This window comes from Cebus imitator, unplaced genomic scaffold (genome assembly GCF_001604975.1).
Source record: "Cebus imitator isolate Cc_AM_T3 unplaced genomic scaffold, Cebus_imitator-1.0 Scaffold1066, whole genome shotgun sequence".
NCBI lineage: Eukaryota > Metazoa > Chordata > Mammalia > Primates > Cebidae > Cebus > Cebus imitator.
Window position 1 is genome coordinate 1 of NW_016108381.1, and position 12,932 is coordinate 12,932.

The 12,932-nt window shown below is 39.7% G+C and overlaps 1 protein-coding gene across 1 annotated transcript in view; it reads right to left on the reverse strand.

Annotated features, from left to right (window-relative positions):
* Positions 1 to 9,458: 9,458 nt before the first annotated feature.
* Positions 9,459 to 12,932, reverse strand: part of LOC108298740 (T-complex protein 11 X-linked protein 1-like) — a gene marked incomplete at its 3' end in the record, with an annotated part of 8,552 nt that continues 5,078 nt past the window's right edge. The window contains exon 3 of the mRNA XM_017521337.2: positions 9,459 to 9,591. Coding sequence (XP_017376826.2) covers positions 9,459 to 9,591 — 133 coding nt within the window. The remainder of the gene's footprint in view (positions 9,592 to 12,932) is intronic.

The following is a 12,932-nucleotide window of genomic DNA, read 5'->3' on the forward strand; positions in this document are numbered from 1 at the left end:
TAAAGTACCATTGACATTGTGCACAGAACTAGAAAAAAACTATGTTAAAATTCATACGGAACCAAAAAAGAGGTCGAATAGCCAATGCAATCCTAAGCAAAAAGAACAAAGCTGGAGACATCATGGTACCTGACTTCAAATTATACTGCAGGACTACAGTAAGCAAAAGAGCATGATACTGATATCAAAACAGCAGACAAACAGAACAATGGAACATGATAAAGAAATAAGGCTACACACCTACAAATATCTGCTCTTCTGAATAGCTGACAAGACCAAGCTACATGAAATGGATTCTCTGTTTAATAAACGATGCTGGGAGAACCGGCTAGCCATATGCAGAAGATTGAAACTGGACCCCATCCTTACATCATATACAAAAATTAACTCAACATGGATTAAAGACTTAAATGTAAAACCCAAAACTATCAAAGCTCTGGAAGCTAATCTAGGCAATAGCATTAGCTATTTGGACATAGGAACAGGCTAAGATTTCATGATGATGATGCCAAAAGTGATTGCAACAAAACCAAAAATTGACAAATGAGATCTAGTTAAACTAAAGAACTTCTGCGCAGCAAAAGAAACTATCAACAGAACAGACGACCTACGGAGTGGGAGAAAGTTTTTGCAAACTGTGCATCTGACAAGGTCTAATATTCAGCATCTATAAGGAACTTAAATTTACGAGAAAAAACAACCTGTTAAAAAGTGGGCAAAGTAGATGGACAGACACTTTTCAAAAGAAGATATACATGCAGACCAACAATCACGAAAAAAAGCTCAACATCACTGATCATTAGAGAAATGCACATCAAAACCACAATGAGACAGCATCTCATCCCAGTCTGGTTGGCTATTATTAAAAAGTTAAAAAAATAACGTGCTAGTGAGGCTGTGGGGTGGGGGGTGGGGAAGCAACACTTATACACTGTTGCTGAGGAGTGTAAGTTACTTCAACCATTGTGGAAGACAAGGTGAAGATTCCTCCAAGACCGAAAAACAGAACTACCATTTTTCCCAGCAATCGCACTGCTTGATATATACTCAAAGGAATATAAATTGTTCTGTCATAAAGACACATACACATGTATGTTTATTTCAGCACTATTCACAATAGCAAAGACATGAAATCAGCCTAAATAGCCATCAATAATAGACTGGATAAATAAAATGTGGTACATACACACCATGGAATACTGTGCAGCCACAAAAAGAACACAACCATGTCGTTTGCAGAAACTTGGATGGAGCTGGAGGCCATTATCCTTAACCAAACTAATGCAGGAACAGAAAATCAAATATCACATGTTCTGACTTATAGCTGAGAGCTAAATGATGAGAACACATGGACACACATAGAGGGGAACAACACACACTGGGGCCTGTTAGAGGGTGGAGGTTGGCAGGAGGGAGAGGATCAGGACAGATAACTAATGGGCACTAGGCTTAATACCTGGGTAAGGAAATAATGTGTGCCACAAACCCCCATGAAACAAGTTTAACTATATAACAAACCTGCACATGTACCCCTGAAATTAGAATAAAAAAAAATTAAAGAGGGAAAATGGGAAAAAAATTTTAGTCAGTAACTTTTTTGTTGTTGCTGTTTTTCCTGAGACAAGGTATCACTCTGTTGCCAATGCTGGACTGTGATTTTTGCTCTTGGCCTCGGGTGATCCTCCCGCCTCAGCCTTCTGAGTAGCTGGGACTACAGATGCACACCATCACGCCCAGTTAATTTTTGTATTTTTTATAGAGACACGGTTTCATCATGCTGCCCAGACTGCTCTTGAACTCCTGAGCTCAAGTGATTCACTGGGCTCGGCCTCCCAAAATGCTGGGTTTACAGGCACGAGCGACCGTGCCTGGCCTATATTCAGTAACCTTTTAAATAAAATAAACAACTATTACTGCTTTATTTTCGATATAGCCATGATATTTGGTGAATTTTCTTTGGATGCGACATTTCCCAATATATAATCATGTGATTCTAAACAATACTTTTATGGTACACATGTTAGTTCAGGTTCCCTGAGAAGCAGACACCAAGATAAGACTCCTGTGAAAGGGATTAATTATGGGAAAAGGGGGAGGAGGGAAGGGAGCAGAAGGCAGGAAGAGCCTCCCGATCATAATGCTGAAATGATGTTTGTGAAGAGAGAAGAGGAAGGAAAAAATAAAGATGGGTAGAAATACTTTCAGACTGTCCCACAGTTCTAAGGTTTCTGACAGGTTGATAGGGATACCATGAGACAAAGTTGCCTGTTAGAGGAGTTCCTCATCTCTAAAGAATTGACCTGCATTACTATTTCCCACTCCGTGATTATCTGGCAGAAGTCTGAGGGAAGCATGGCTTTGGTGCAAATGCAATGGTTGGTCCCAAGGGGCAGCAGTTGAGGCCATCAAGCAACTATGCTCCCTATAGCTGGGGATCTGAGTAGCACATTTTCATAGTTACCACAGTCCGCCTTTGTACTGCACAGATCTATTTCTCCATTCAGCTTCATGGAACGGTTCCTTCCTTATTCCTTTGGGCTTCTCTTTATGAAGGGAAACTGAAGAGGGACAATAGTGGGACACACTACAGCCTGTATTGCTGCGTTTAGTTTGTGGGCCAGAACTGGTAATTATTCTCTTCCTTTTCCACTACTCATTTGAAATTTCCCTCACACACAGTTGTTCTCTTGACTGGTCTTGGAAGCTTACCCAGTCATGTGAACCAAACCTTCATTGTGGAGGTGTCCAAACTCTTTTCAATGACATTATTCATTCACAGTTAAATGGGGCAAGAGAATACCAGGAGGCACTCAAGTAGATCACCTGGTTTCATACGTATTCCTTTCTTACTCATTTTACTAAAGCAGCCCTACACCCTCCTACAGTTCAGAGTCAATCACTCCTGTCACATGTGGATTCCTCTTCTTGGCTGCTGGTTCCTGGACATGAGTAGTCCAATGCTTGTTCAAACCACTGCTGTGATGATTGTGGGGCACTATCATGAGGAATAGGCACCCTCCTGCGTTCACCCCTTACTCTTAATCCCATTCTTCTAATTAGATCTAAAGACTAACATGGAGGTCTGTGATTTAAGGCATATACTGCATCCTGGAGGATGCCACCCAATTACTTCAGGGTTTACTTTTATTGGTGTTTTATCTTTGCCTTTAGAAGTGTTCTGTGAGGTCAGCTCCTTCTGGATGGTGCAATATTTGATATGACAAGTGGATCCTCTTGTTCTGGATCCATTTGTGCCCCTTCTTTACGATGAAGTGACTACCCTGTTCAGATGCTCTGTTGTGTGGGATTCCAAGACTGTGGATCAGGAACCCCCAAATCCCCCAGATGCTTATTAAGGCTGTGAAGGAGCAAATCCATGCCCAGAATAGGTATATATTCCTGTGAGCATGAACCACTGACCCTTCCAGGATGAAAAGGGTCCAACATAGTCAATTTACTGCTAAGTGGTCTTTATAAATAGTGTCATATTTGAGAAAGAGCCTTAGTCTCTGTTGCTGCAGTTTGGCTATTCATACAGGGAAGCAGCTAAATTGTCTTGGTACATAGAAGTCTATGATATTGGGCCCATATATCACCTCTATTTCTGCCACCATGGCTAGTTCTTTCAGAGGCCCAGCAAACCAGTCCCGAGAAGACCGAAATGAATGCTGGTTAATGTCAACGGCCAAAGTCGCTTTGTCTGCTTGGTTCTTCAGTAACTCTTTCATAATTGATGCTTTCTTGTGAACATTAAAACAGGATTGATACAGAAATCTTCCTATTTCATGCCACTCCCAATATGTCTATCCATATGCCTCTACTCTAGACTTCCCTTTCCTGATCTTTTCCTTTCAAGCTCCTGACCATATCACCAGACCTTTGGCTACTGTCCAATAAAGCATTTATATTACCATCATGAACCACTTCTTCTTCCACAAAAAGTGGATGATCAGGTACACTGCTTGCAGTCCTACCCACTGGGAAGATGTTCTCTCCCTCTCTGCTGCCTTTCAGGACCACCTCTAAATGTGTCTGTAATACAGTCACCATGTATTTTGACTTACTTTCACATGCCAAGCTCATCCAGTAAACCAATCTTGAGCTTTCCCCTCCTCCTTCAACTGGTTATATGGAATCACATAATTTCTTTTCTATTTATCTATTTATTTATTTATAATTATACTTTAAGTTCAGGGGTACATGTGCAGACCGTGCAGGTTTGATACATAGGTATGCATGTGCCATGGTAGTGGTTTGCTGCATCCATCGCCCAGTCATCTACATTAGATATTTCTCCTAATGTTATCACTCCCCAATCCCCCTACCCCCTGCTATTCCTCCCCTAGCCCTCCCAGTGTGTGATGTTCCCCAGGCCACAGTTTGTGATGTTCCCCTCCCTGTGTCCGTGTGTTCTCACTGCTCAACACCCATTTATGAGTGAGAACATGCGGCGTTTGGTTTTCTGTTCTTGTGTCAGTTTGCTGAGAATGATGATTTCCAGCTTCAACCATGTCCCTGCAAAGCACATGAACTCATCCTTTTTTATGGCTGCATAGTATTCCATGGTGTATATGTGCCACATTTTCTTTATCCAGTCTATCATTGATGGGCATTTGGGTTGGTTCCAAGTCTTTGCTATTGTGAGCAGTGCTGCAATAAACATACATGTGCATTCATCTTTATAACAGAATGATTTATAATCCTTTGGGTATAGACCCAGTAATGAGATTACTGGGTCAAATAGTATTTCTATTTCTAGATGCTTGAGGAATTGCCACACTGTCTTCCACAACGGTGGAATTAATTTACACTCACATCAACAGTGTAAAAGTGTTCATATTTCTCCACATCCTCTCCAGAATCTGTTGTCTCCAGATATTTTAATGATCACATGCTAACTGGTGTGAGGTGGTATCTCAATGTGGTTTTGATTTGCGTTTCTCTAATGACCAGTGATGATGAGCATTTTTTCATATGTTTGTTGGCTGCATAAATGTCCCCTTTTGAAAAGTGTCTGTTCATATCCTTTGCCCACTTTTTGATGCATACTTTCATATGGTTAAAACCAAAGGAGATGCACTGGTGCAACTGTGGTGGGTAGCATGGGGATCTGGGCTATCTGCTCATATACCTAATCTATGTCCTCTGGTTTTCCTTGGACTTAATCAAGGATATTCTGTTTCCATCGTATAATGGGCTACTGCTGGATTCATCTTACTTTATAACTTAGAGGGTATAAAATGTGTTGCTTCAAACACCCAAGGAGGCCTCCCAAGTGCTGTACTTCCTTCTTTGTGGGAGGTGATGCAAGATGCAGTAACTTTTCTTTTACTCTGGAGGAGATATCCTGGCATTCTTACAACCATTGAACCTATTAAAATTTCTGTAAAGTAATGGGCATATCTTCCACCCTCCAGAGCCCATGTGTCTTACAAAGGCCTCTAGTGTAATAACCACATTTTTCTCTTCCTGTCCAAGCAGCATATCATGGATATAATGGGTCAATGTGATGCCCTGTGGGAGTGTGTATTTTGTTTGCCCTGAAGCAAAACTAGAAATGGGTATGTTATCTCTTCCATGTGAAAGTAAATGTTCTGATCCCCTTTACAAGTAAATGCAAAAGAATACATTTACCACATCAAAAGCTACATACCAGGTAGTTAGGCTTTGTTAATTTACTCTTACAATGTTACCACATGTATACTTATGTTACAAACCTGCACCTGCTGCACATGTATCCCAGAACTTAGAGTATAACAATAAAAAAAGAAAATGAGTATGTGTGTATTATCTTCGCTTTTGAAGGGAGATATTTTGACTGATTTAGAGTAAAATGTGAATAGTATATTTCTTGGAGTGGAGATAAAACTGATATCATCCTTCTACTGTACCTGTGTTTTCTAATTTTGCTGAGCGCTTTTTCTGGTACCTTGGGAACTTGCTCAGCCCAGGTGTAGGACAACCTAGAAGTGCCACCGATTTTAACATCCTCAGGGTAACATCTGCCAATAAAGGAGCCAAGTCTGTAGAAAAATATCCCAATTTCTCTTCACTAGTTAGTATAATTCTGAGGAGCACTCTAAATTGTTTCTGAGACGGGGAGGGTCCCAGCAGAATTGAGCCAATTGCCTTTTGGTCTTGTCAGTATCTGGTGCTGTACTTTAAAATACTTTTCCATACTAAGATTATATACAAAATGACATGCTAAGTTCTATTTTTAATGGTTTTATGTCTTTTTGTGCAAATATCTAGTGTTTATTTTTAAGTGTATGAGAATAATAAGGCACTTCATTGTTTTTCAAAATAACAAATTATCCTAGCACAATTTCTTCAATCTAACCTTTCCCCACTGATTCAAAATATTTCAATCGATTTAATAGCATTTTTCCATATTTGGGTTTGATAAGCGGCTTTCTTTATTTTTTTCTTATTTATTCCAGTACAATATTATTTTAACATTGTAATTTCACAATACATTTTTTAACTTTTAAGTTCAGGAGTACATGTGCAGTTTTGTTACACAGGTAAACTGGTCCTCTCCCTCCTCCCACCCTCCACCTTCCTGTAGGCACCAGTGTTTCTTTTTCCCCTCTATGTGTCCATCATAATACATTTTCATCTGTTAGGGTGGCTTCCCCAAATTATTGTCCTGAATTGTCAGGGCTAGGTGTTATTGTAAGGTGAAGTTACACTAATACAATTTAGAAGAGATCGTCAGCTTGTCACAGGTTCTCAAGATATGAAAGTCCACCAGCAAGGCTCTATTAGACTCAGTGCATCACTTCATGGAAAGACGTGCAGATAGAGATCCTTCACAAGAGAAACCACCCTTATATGTCAAAGTCCTTAAAGGAGGTAGGGGAGTGCTTTCTGGAAGGTCTATATTTATAATATGATTCAGCAGTCGAAACAGATTGTCATGTTTTTACAACTCGAATCCTGTTTTTTCAACTGAAAATAATTGTATTGTTTAGTAATAAAAACAACAAAATGAATGCATGCTGTTGTAAAACAAAAGGAACCACCTTCCCAAATAAACAAAGAGGAAAGTAATTGAAGTGAAAAATTTTTTGAATGCCACTTCCTACCTATTTTCCAGACTTCCTAGCCTGGTGCTCCCCACCCCTTCTCCGGGTTCTAATCTGGGACAAAGGCCTACAAAACTGTTAAGGCTTTATTTTCTGGAATGTGAAGGTCAGAGAAGTGTGCGTTTAGGGGTATAGAAGAGGAGGAAGCGATTATTTAAAAGCTCCAGCAGAAAACAATTAGTTTTTCAAGATACAAATCTGATCATAATAGCATAGTCATTTTAAATTTTTCAGAAGTTGCCTATCACCAGCAGTGTACATGGCCTTTCACGGTCCTATTCTGCCACTTCTCCTACCTTAACTCCCTTTCTCCTCCTATTCCTTGTGCTCTAACAATAACAATCCACTTAAAATGAATATATAATTGCCTTCCATCCCTCTATGCCTCTGAAATGACATTTCCTCTTCCAGGAGCGTCCCTTCTCTCCTAAACCACCTGAAAAGACTCAACTCAGGTACTACCTTATCAGGAAAGTCTTCACCGACCTTCCCCAGGAAGTTGAGCACTACATAGAGCTCCACACGCTAGATATGAGATGACCTGTCACCCTGTCCAATAGTTATTTGACTATCTTCCCTACAGAAGCTTTTTGATGGCAAATACAGTAACTAACTTAACTTTATGTCTTTAACTTTCAACATTCTGCCTTCCACCTAATAAGTACTCAATAAAAGTTTGTTGAGTAAACGTCTGATGAGAGATTTCCCCTAAAAACCAGTAACTGTGATTAGTATAATTTTATAAGCCCAAAGGGAAAACTAATTGTCAATTATCTGTAGACAATGGATAACCCCAAACTCTATTTCAACCTCTTATCCAGTATACACTTTGAATTACTATATTTTAAAAAGCCTGTTAATTTTTAAAAAAGAAAAGTGAAATTCAAGTCCTAAATAATATTATTCCTCCTGCTTCATCTACCCACTCCCTGAGATCCCTAGCCACTTTAACAGACCTTCATTCTCTTAGTTTCAGTTTTTTCTGCACCCCATCAGCAGAAAATTGAATCTAACTCAGGCCCCAGAGACTATAAAAGCAATGAGGAAGATGCTGCAAGACCTGTGTTTTGGTAAAAACTTCCTTCAGATAAGCTATCCTTGGCAACAGGCAAAGGCAAATCTAAGGAGTATGAAGATCAAGAGAACCATTGACAAAACAAGGTGCTTTACGTAACAGAATCCCAAAAGTGGCAAAAATAACAGAAGCTTTTAAAGTGGAAAATTAGAAATACCATAAAATACAGATTATGAGAAAGAAATCAACCCATTTAACTCTCAATAAACCACTAGAAGCATTCAATTCATAAATACTGAATGATTCTTAAACATATGTTGCAATATCAATACAATTAAGAGAAACTAATATAAAGCATAATTGTAGAAACACACTATTTATTGACGGGGTTCTAATATTGATTCGCAGAATCTTTATTACACTGATTATGAAGCAGAAATGACCCCCGAAATTTCCTATCCCGTGAAGAGTGAATAAAACCACTATTAGAAAACCTGCTCATCTGTGCCTGTTTAATCTGTAGAATATTAAAAGATGAACAGCTAGGAGTTAATTCTTCCAAGTCTATCTGAAAAGATCTGAAAATCACTCTATGTTTCATAATTAACTGAGATCCTGAAATGAACACTTTAAGAATACAGAATGAATATCCATTTTCCAAGATGCTTGGGACCAGGAGCATTTTGGATTATGGATTTTTTTTTTTTTTTTTTTGAGACAGAGTCTCACTCTGTCACCCAGACTGGAATGCAGTGGCATGATCGTGATCTCAGCTCACTGCAGCCTTTGCTTCCTGGGATCAAGGGATCCTCCCACCTCAGCCTCCTGTATAGCTGGGACTACAGGAGTGCACAACCTTGCCTGGCTAATTTTTGTATTTTTTCTTTAGACAGGGTTTTGCCATGTTGCCCAGGCTGGTCTTGACTTCCTGGGCTCAGGCAATCGGCCTGACTTGGAATCCCAAAGTGTTGGAATTTACAGGCATCAGCCTAGCCAGATTACAGATTTTGTTTGGATTTTGAGATATTTGCAGTATACTTACAGTATACTGCAATGAGCATTTTCTTTGAGCATCATGTTGGCCTTGAAATATTTTGGATTTTGGAGTAGCATGGATTTCAAATTTGGGATGTTCAACCTACAACTGCATTGGTTTATTACCTGTTTAAATATAATTTGCTGCTTTGACCTTTTTAAACTAATAACTACACTGATTTGTTGGTACTATATAAGACATACCCAACCATTAAATTTATTAATAAGATGCTTCAAACCTGACCAAAAGTCATTTGTGCTATGTACCTACTCCAGGAAGAGTAAAATGGAAAAAAAAAAAAAACCTGAATAATCTGTACCTGTTTGGAGGTAAAATTGTCTCTTCCACATAGAAATCTTCATTTACTATGATTTCATGTGCAATGCTCAGCCTGGAAACTTCATTAACCGTCTCTATCAGCTGTGTGACAGAAAAGGCATCAGGTCTGCCCTCTAGGGGGAAAAAACATAATCATCATTAACAGGGAACCCACATAAATAGAATTTTTATTTTGAGATTCACTCTACCAAGTAAGACTTCCAAGTCTAGATTCATCAAATGGATCTTACCCAGACTCATTCAATTATTTTAATATTAGAAGTTTTCTGAACTCTTTGCCCTTCAGTAACACTGAAGGTATCAGAGAAGTCACGCATGGAAAGAAGAAATTCGTTTTTTCAAAAACACAAAACAGATTTCAAAACTTTCCACTTGAAATGTAAAACAATAAGTAAAACACAGAAAACAATGAATAAGTTGTGATTTGTAAGAATTAATGTGTATCTAAAAGTTATTGTGTTCTCACTGTTCTCTTGCTACCACAGAGGCTACACACAAGATGAAGGCTAAAATTTCCTTATAGATACCACACAAATTCTTACTAGATGGTTCTAAAGCTGAATCATACTTCTAAAACAGTAGTTTCTAAATATGGGGATTCAATAGACAAAATTTCAAAATAACATGAGTGGCAGATAATGATTTCACAATTTTTATTTTTCCACATATGGACAGGAAGGCAAACAAAAAAACAATGAGACTATCCTACCCTACCATCATCAAAATAATCACTTCATAAAAAGAAAAGGCATTTTATCATCTCAGGAAGTATAAAGAAAACACAGTCAGCATTAAGAATACTCTTTGGAGGGGAGGATCCAAGATGGCCAAATAGAAACAGCTCCGGTGTGCAGTTCCCACCAAGAACAACATAGAGGATGAGGGCCCACCACATTTCCAAAGAAATTTTCACTGCCCACAGACCAGGAGATTGCCCAGCCAAAAAGCAACACGAGTTTTCAGCATGGTGGTTTCAGCCGGTGCTGCGTTGGCACACAGAAACCCACACAAATCTGGGTGGCCATTTTAACTGTCTCCTGGAATGCCTGGGAGGCAGAGCTGCCCATTCAACTAAAAGGGAAGGGGCAGAGACAGGGGAGCCAGGCAATCTGGCTCAGCAGGTACCACCCCAACAAAACAGGCAATCTGAAACGCTCTGGATTGAGAGTTTCCAAGCAAGCACAGCAGCACCCAGGATGGTTCAGCTCAGTGGGGGAAAAGGTGACCACCACTACTGAGGCAGTCCGCCACTACTGAGGCAGTTCACAGAGCAGCTAGGCAGAGCCTGCAGCAGCTCAGCAATGCCTCTGCTGGCAGATGGTGACTAGACTACTCTGTGCAGGGCAGGGCATCTATTAAAAAAGGCAGCAGCACGACAGGAACTTATAAATAAAGCTGACCTTCCTAGGACAGAGCACCTGGGAAAAGAGGCAGTTGGGAGTTCTCAGACTTAAAAGTACCTGCCCAGCAGGTCTGCATGGAACAACAGAGCTCCCAGCACAGCACTTGAGTTCCTATAAGGGACAAACTGCATCCTCAAGCAACTCCATGATCCCTGTATACCCAAAGTGACACCTCATAAAGGAGAGCTCAGGCTCACATCTGGCGGGTACCCTCCATGAACGAGGATAGCAAAGGAACAAACTGGCGGCAACCCTTGCTGTTCTGCAGCCCCCGAGGGTGATCCCCAGGTGAGCAGGGTCTGGAGTGGACCTCCAGAAGTCCTGCAGCAGAGGGGCCTGACTGTTAAAAGGAAAACTAAGAAGCAGAAATAAATAGCTTCAACATCAACAAAAAGGACGTCCACTCAGAGAACCCATCCGCAAGTCACCAACTACAAAGACCACGGGTAGATAAAGCCACTAAGATGGGAAGAAACCAGTACAAAAAGGATGAAAACAACAAAAACCAGAACGCCTCTCCTCCTCCAAGGGATCACAACTCCTCACCAGCTAGGGATCAAAAATGGATGGAGAATGAATCTGATGAATTGACAGAAACAGGCTTCAGAAGGTGGGTAATAACAAACTTCTCAGAGCTAAAAGAACATGTACTAACCCAATGCAAAGAAACTAAGTATCTAGAAAAAAGGTTAGAAGAGATACTAACTAGAATAAATAGCTTAGAGAAGAATATAAATGACTTGATGGAGCTGAAAAACACAACATGAGAACTTTGTGAAGCATCCACGTTTCAATAGCTGAATCAACCAAGCAGAAGAAAGGATATCAGAGATTGAAGATCAACTCAATGAACTAAAATGAGAAGGCAAGAATAGAGAAAAAAGAGTGAAAAAAATGAACAAAGCCTCCAATAAACATTGGATTATGTGAAAAGACCTAATCTAGGTTTGATAGGCGTACCTGAATGTGATGGAGAGAATGAATCCAGGCTGGAAAACACTTTTCAGGATATGATCCAGGAGAACTTCCCCAACCTAGCAAACCAGACCACCATTCAAGTCCAGGAAATATGTACCAAATGGTAAAGACAATCGACACAATGAAAAAAATCCATTGACTAACAGGCAAAACATCCAGCTAGCATCAAAATGGCAGGATCAAATTCACACATAACAATATTAACCTTAAATGTAAATGGCAAATTGGATAAAAAGCCAAAACCCATCAGTGTGCTGTATCCAGGAAACCCATCTCACATGCAAGGATACACAAAGGCTCAAAATAAAGGGATGGAGGAAGATGTATCAAGCAAATGGAGAGCAAAAAAAGCAGCAGTTGCAATCCTAGTCTCTGATAAAATGGACTTTAAACCAACAAAGATCAAAAGAGACAAAGAAGGGCATTACATAATGGTAAAAGTATCAATGCAACAAGAAGAGCTAATGATCCTAAATGTATACTCACCCAATAGCGGAGCACCCAGGTACGTAAAGCAAGTTCGTAACGACCTCCAAAGAGACTTAGACTCCCATGCAATAATATTCGGAGACTTTAACCCTCCACAGTCAATATTAGATCAATAAGACAAAAAATTAACAAGGATATCCAGGACTTGAACTCAGATCTGGACCAAGCAGACCTAATATACATCTACAGAAATCTCCACCCCAAATCCACAGAATATACATTCTTCTCAGCACCTCACTGCACCTAATCTAAAATTGACTACATAATGGGAAGTAAATCACTCCTCAGCAAAGGCAAAAGAACAGAAATCACAACAAACAGTCTCTCAGACCACAGGGCAATCAAATAAGAACTCAGAATTAAGAAACTAACTCAGAACCACACAGCTTCATGGAAACTGAACAACTGGCTCCTGAATGTCAAATGGATAAACAATGAAATGAAGGCAGAAATAAAGATGTTCTTTGAAACCATTGAGAAAGAAGACACAACATTCCAGAATCTCTGGGACACATTTAAAGCAGTGTCTAGAGGGAAATTTATAGCATTAAATGCCCATATGAGAAGCGAGGAAAGATCTAAAA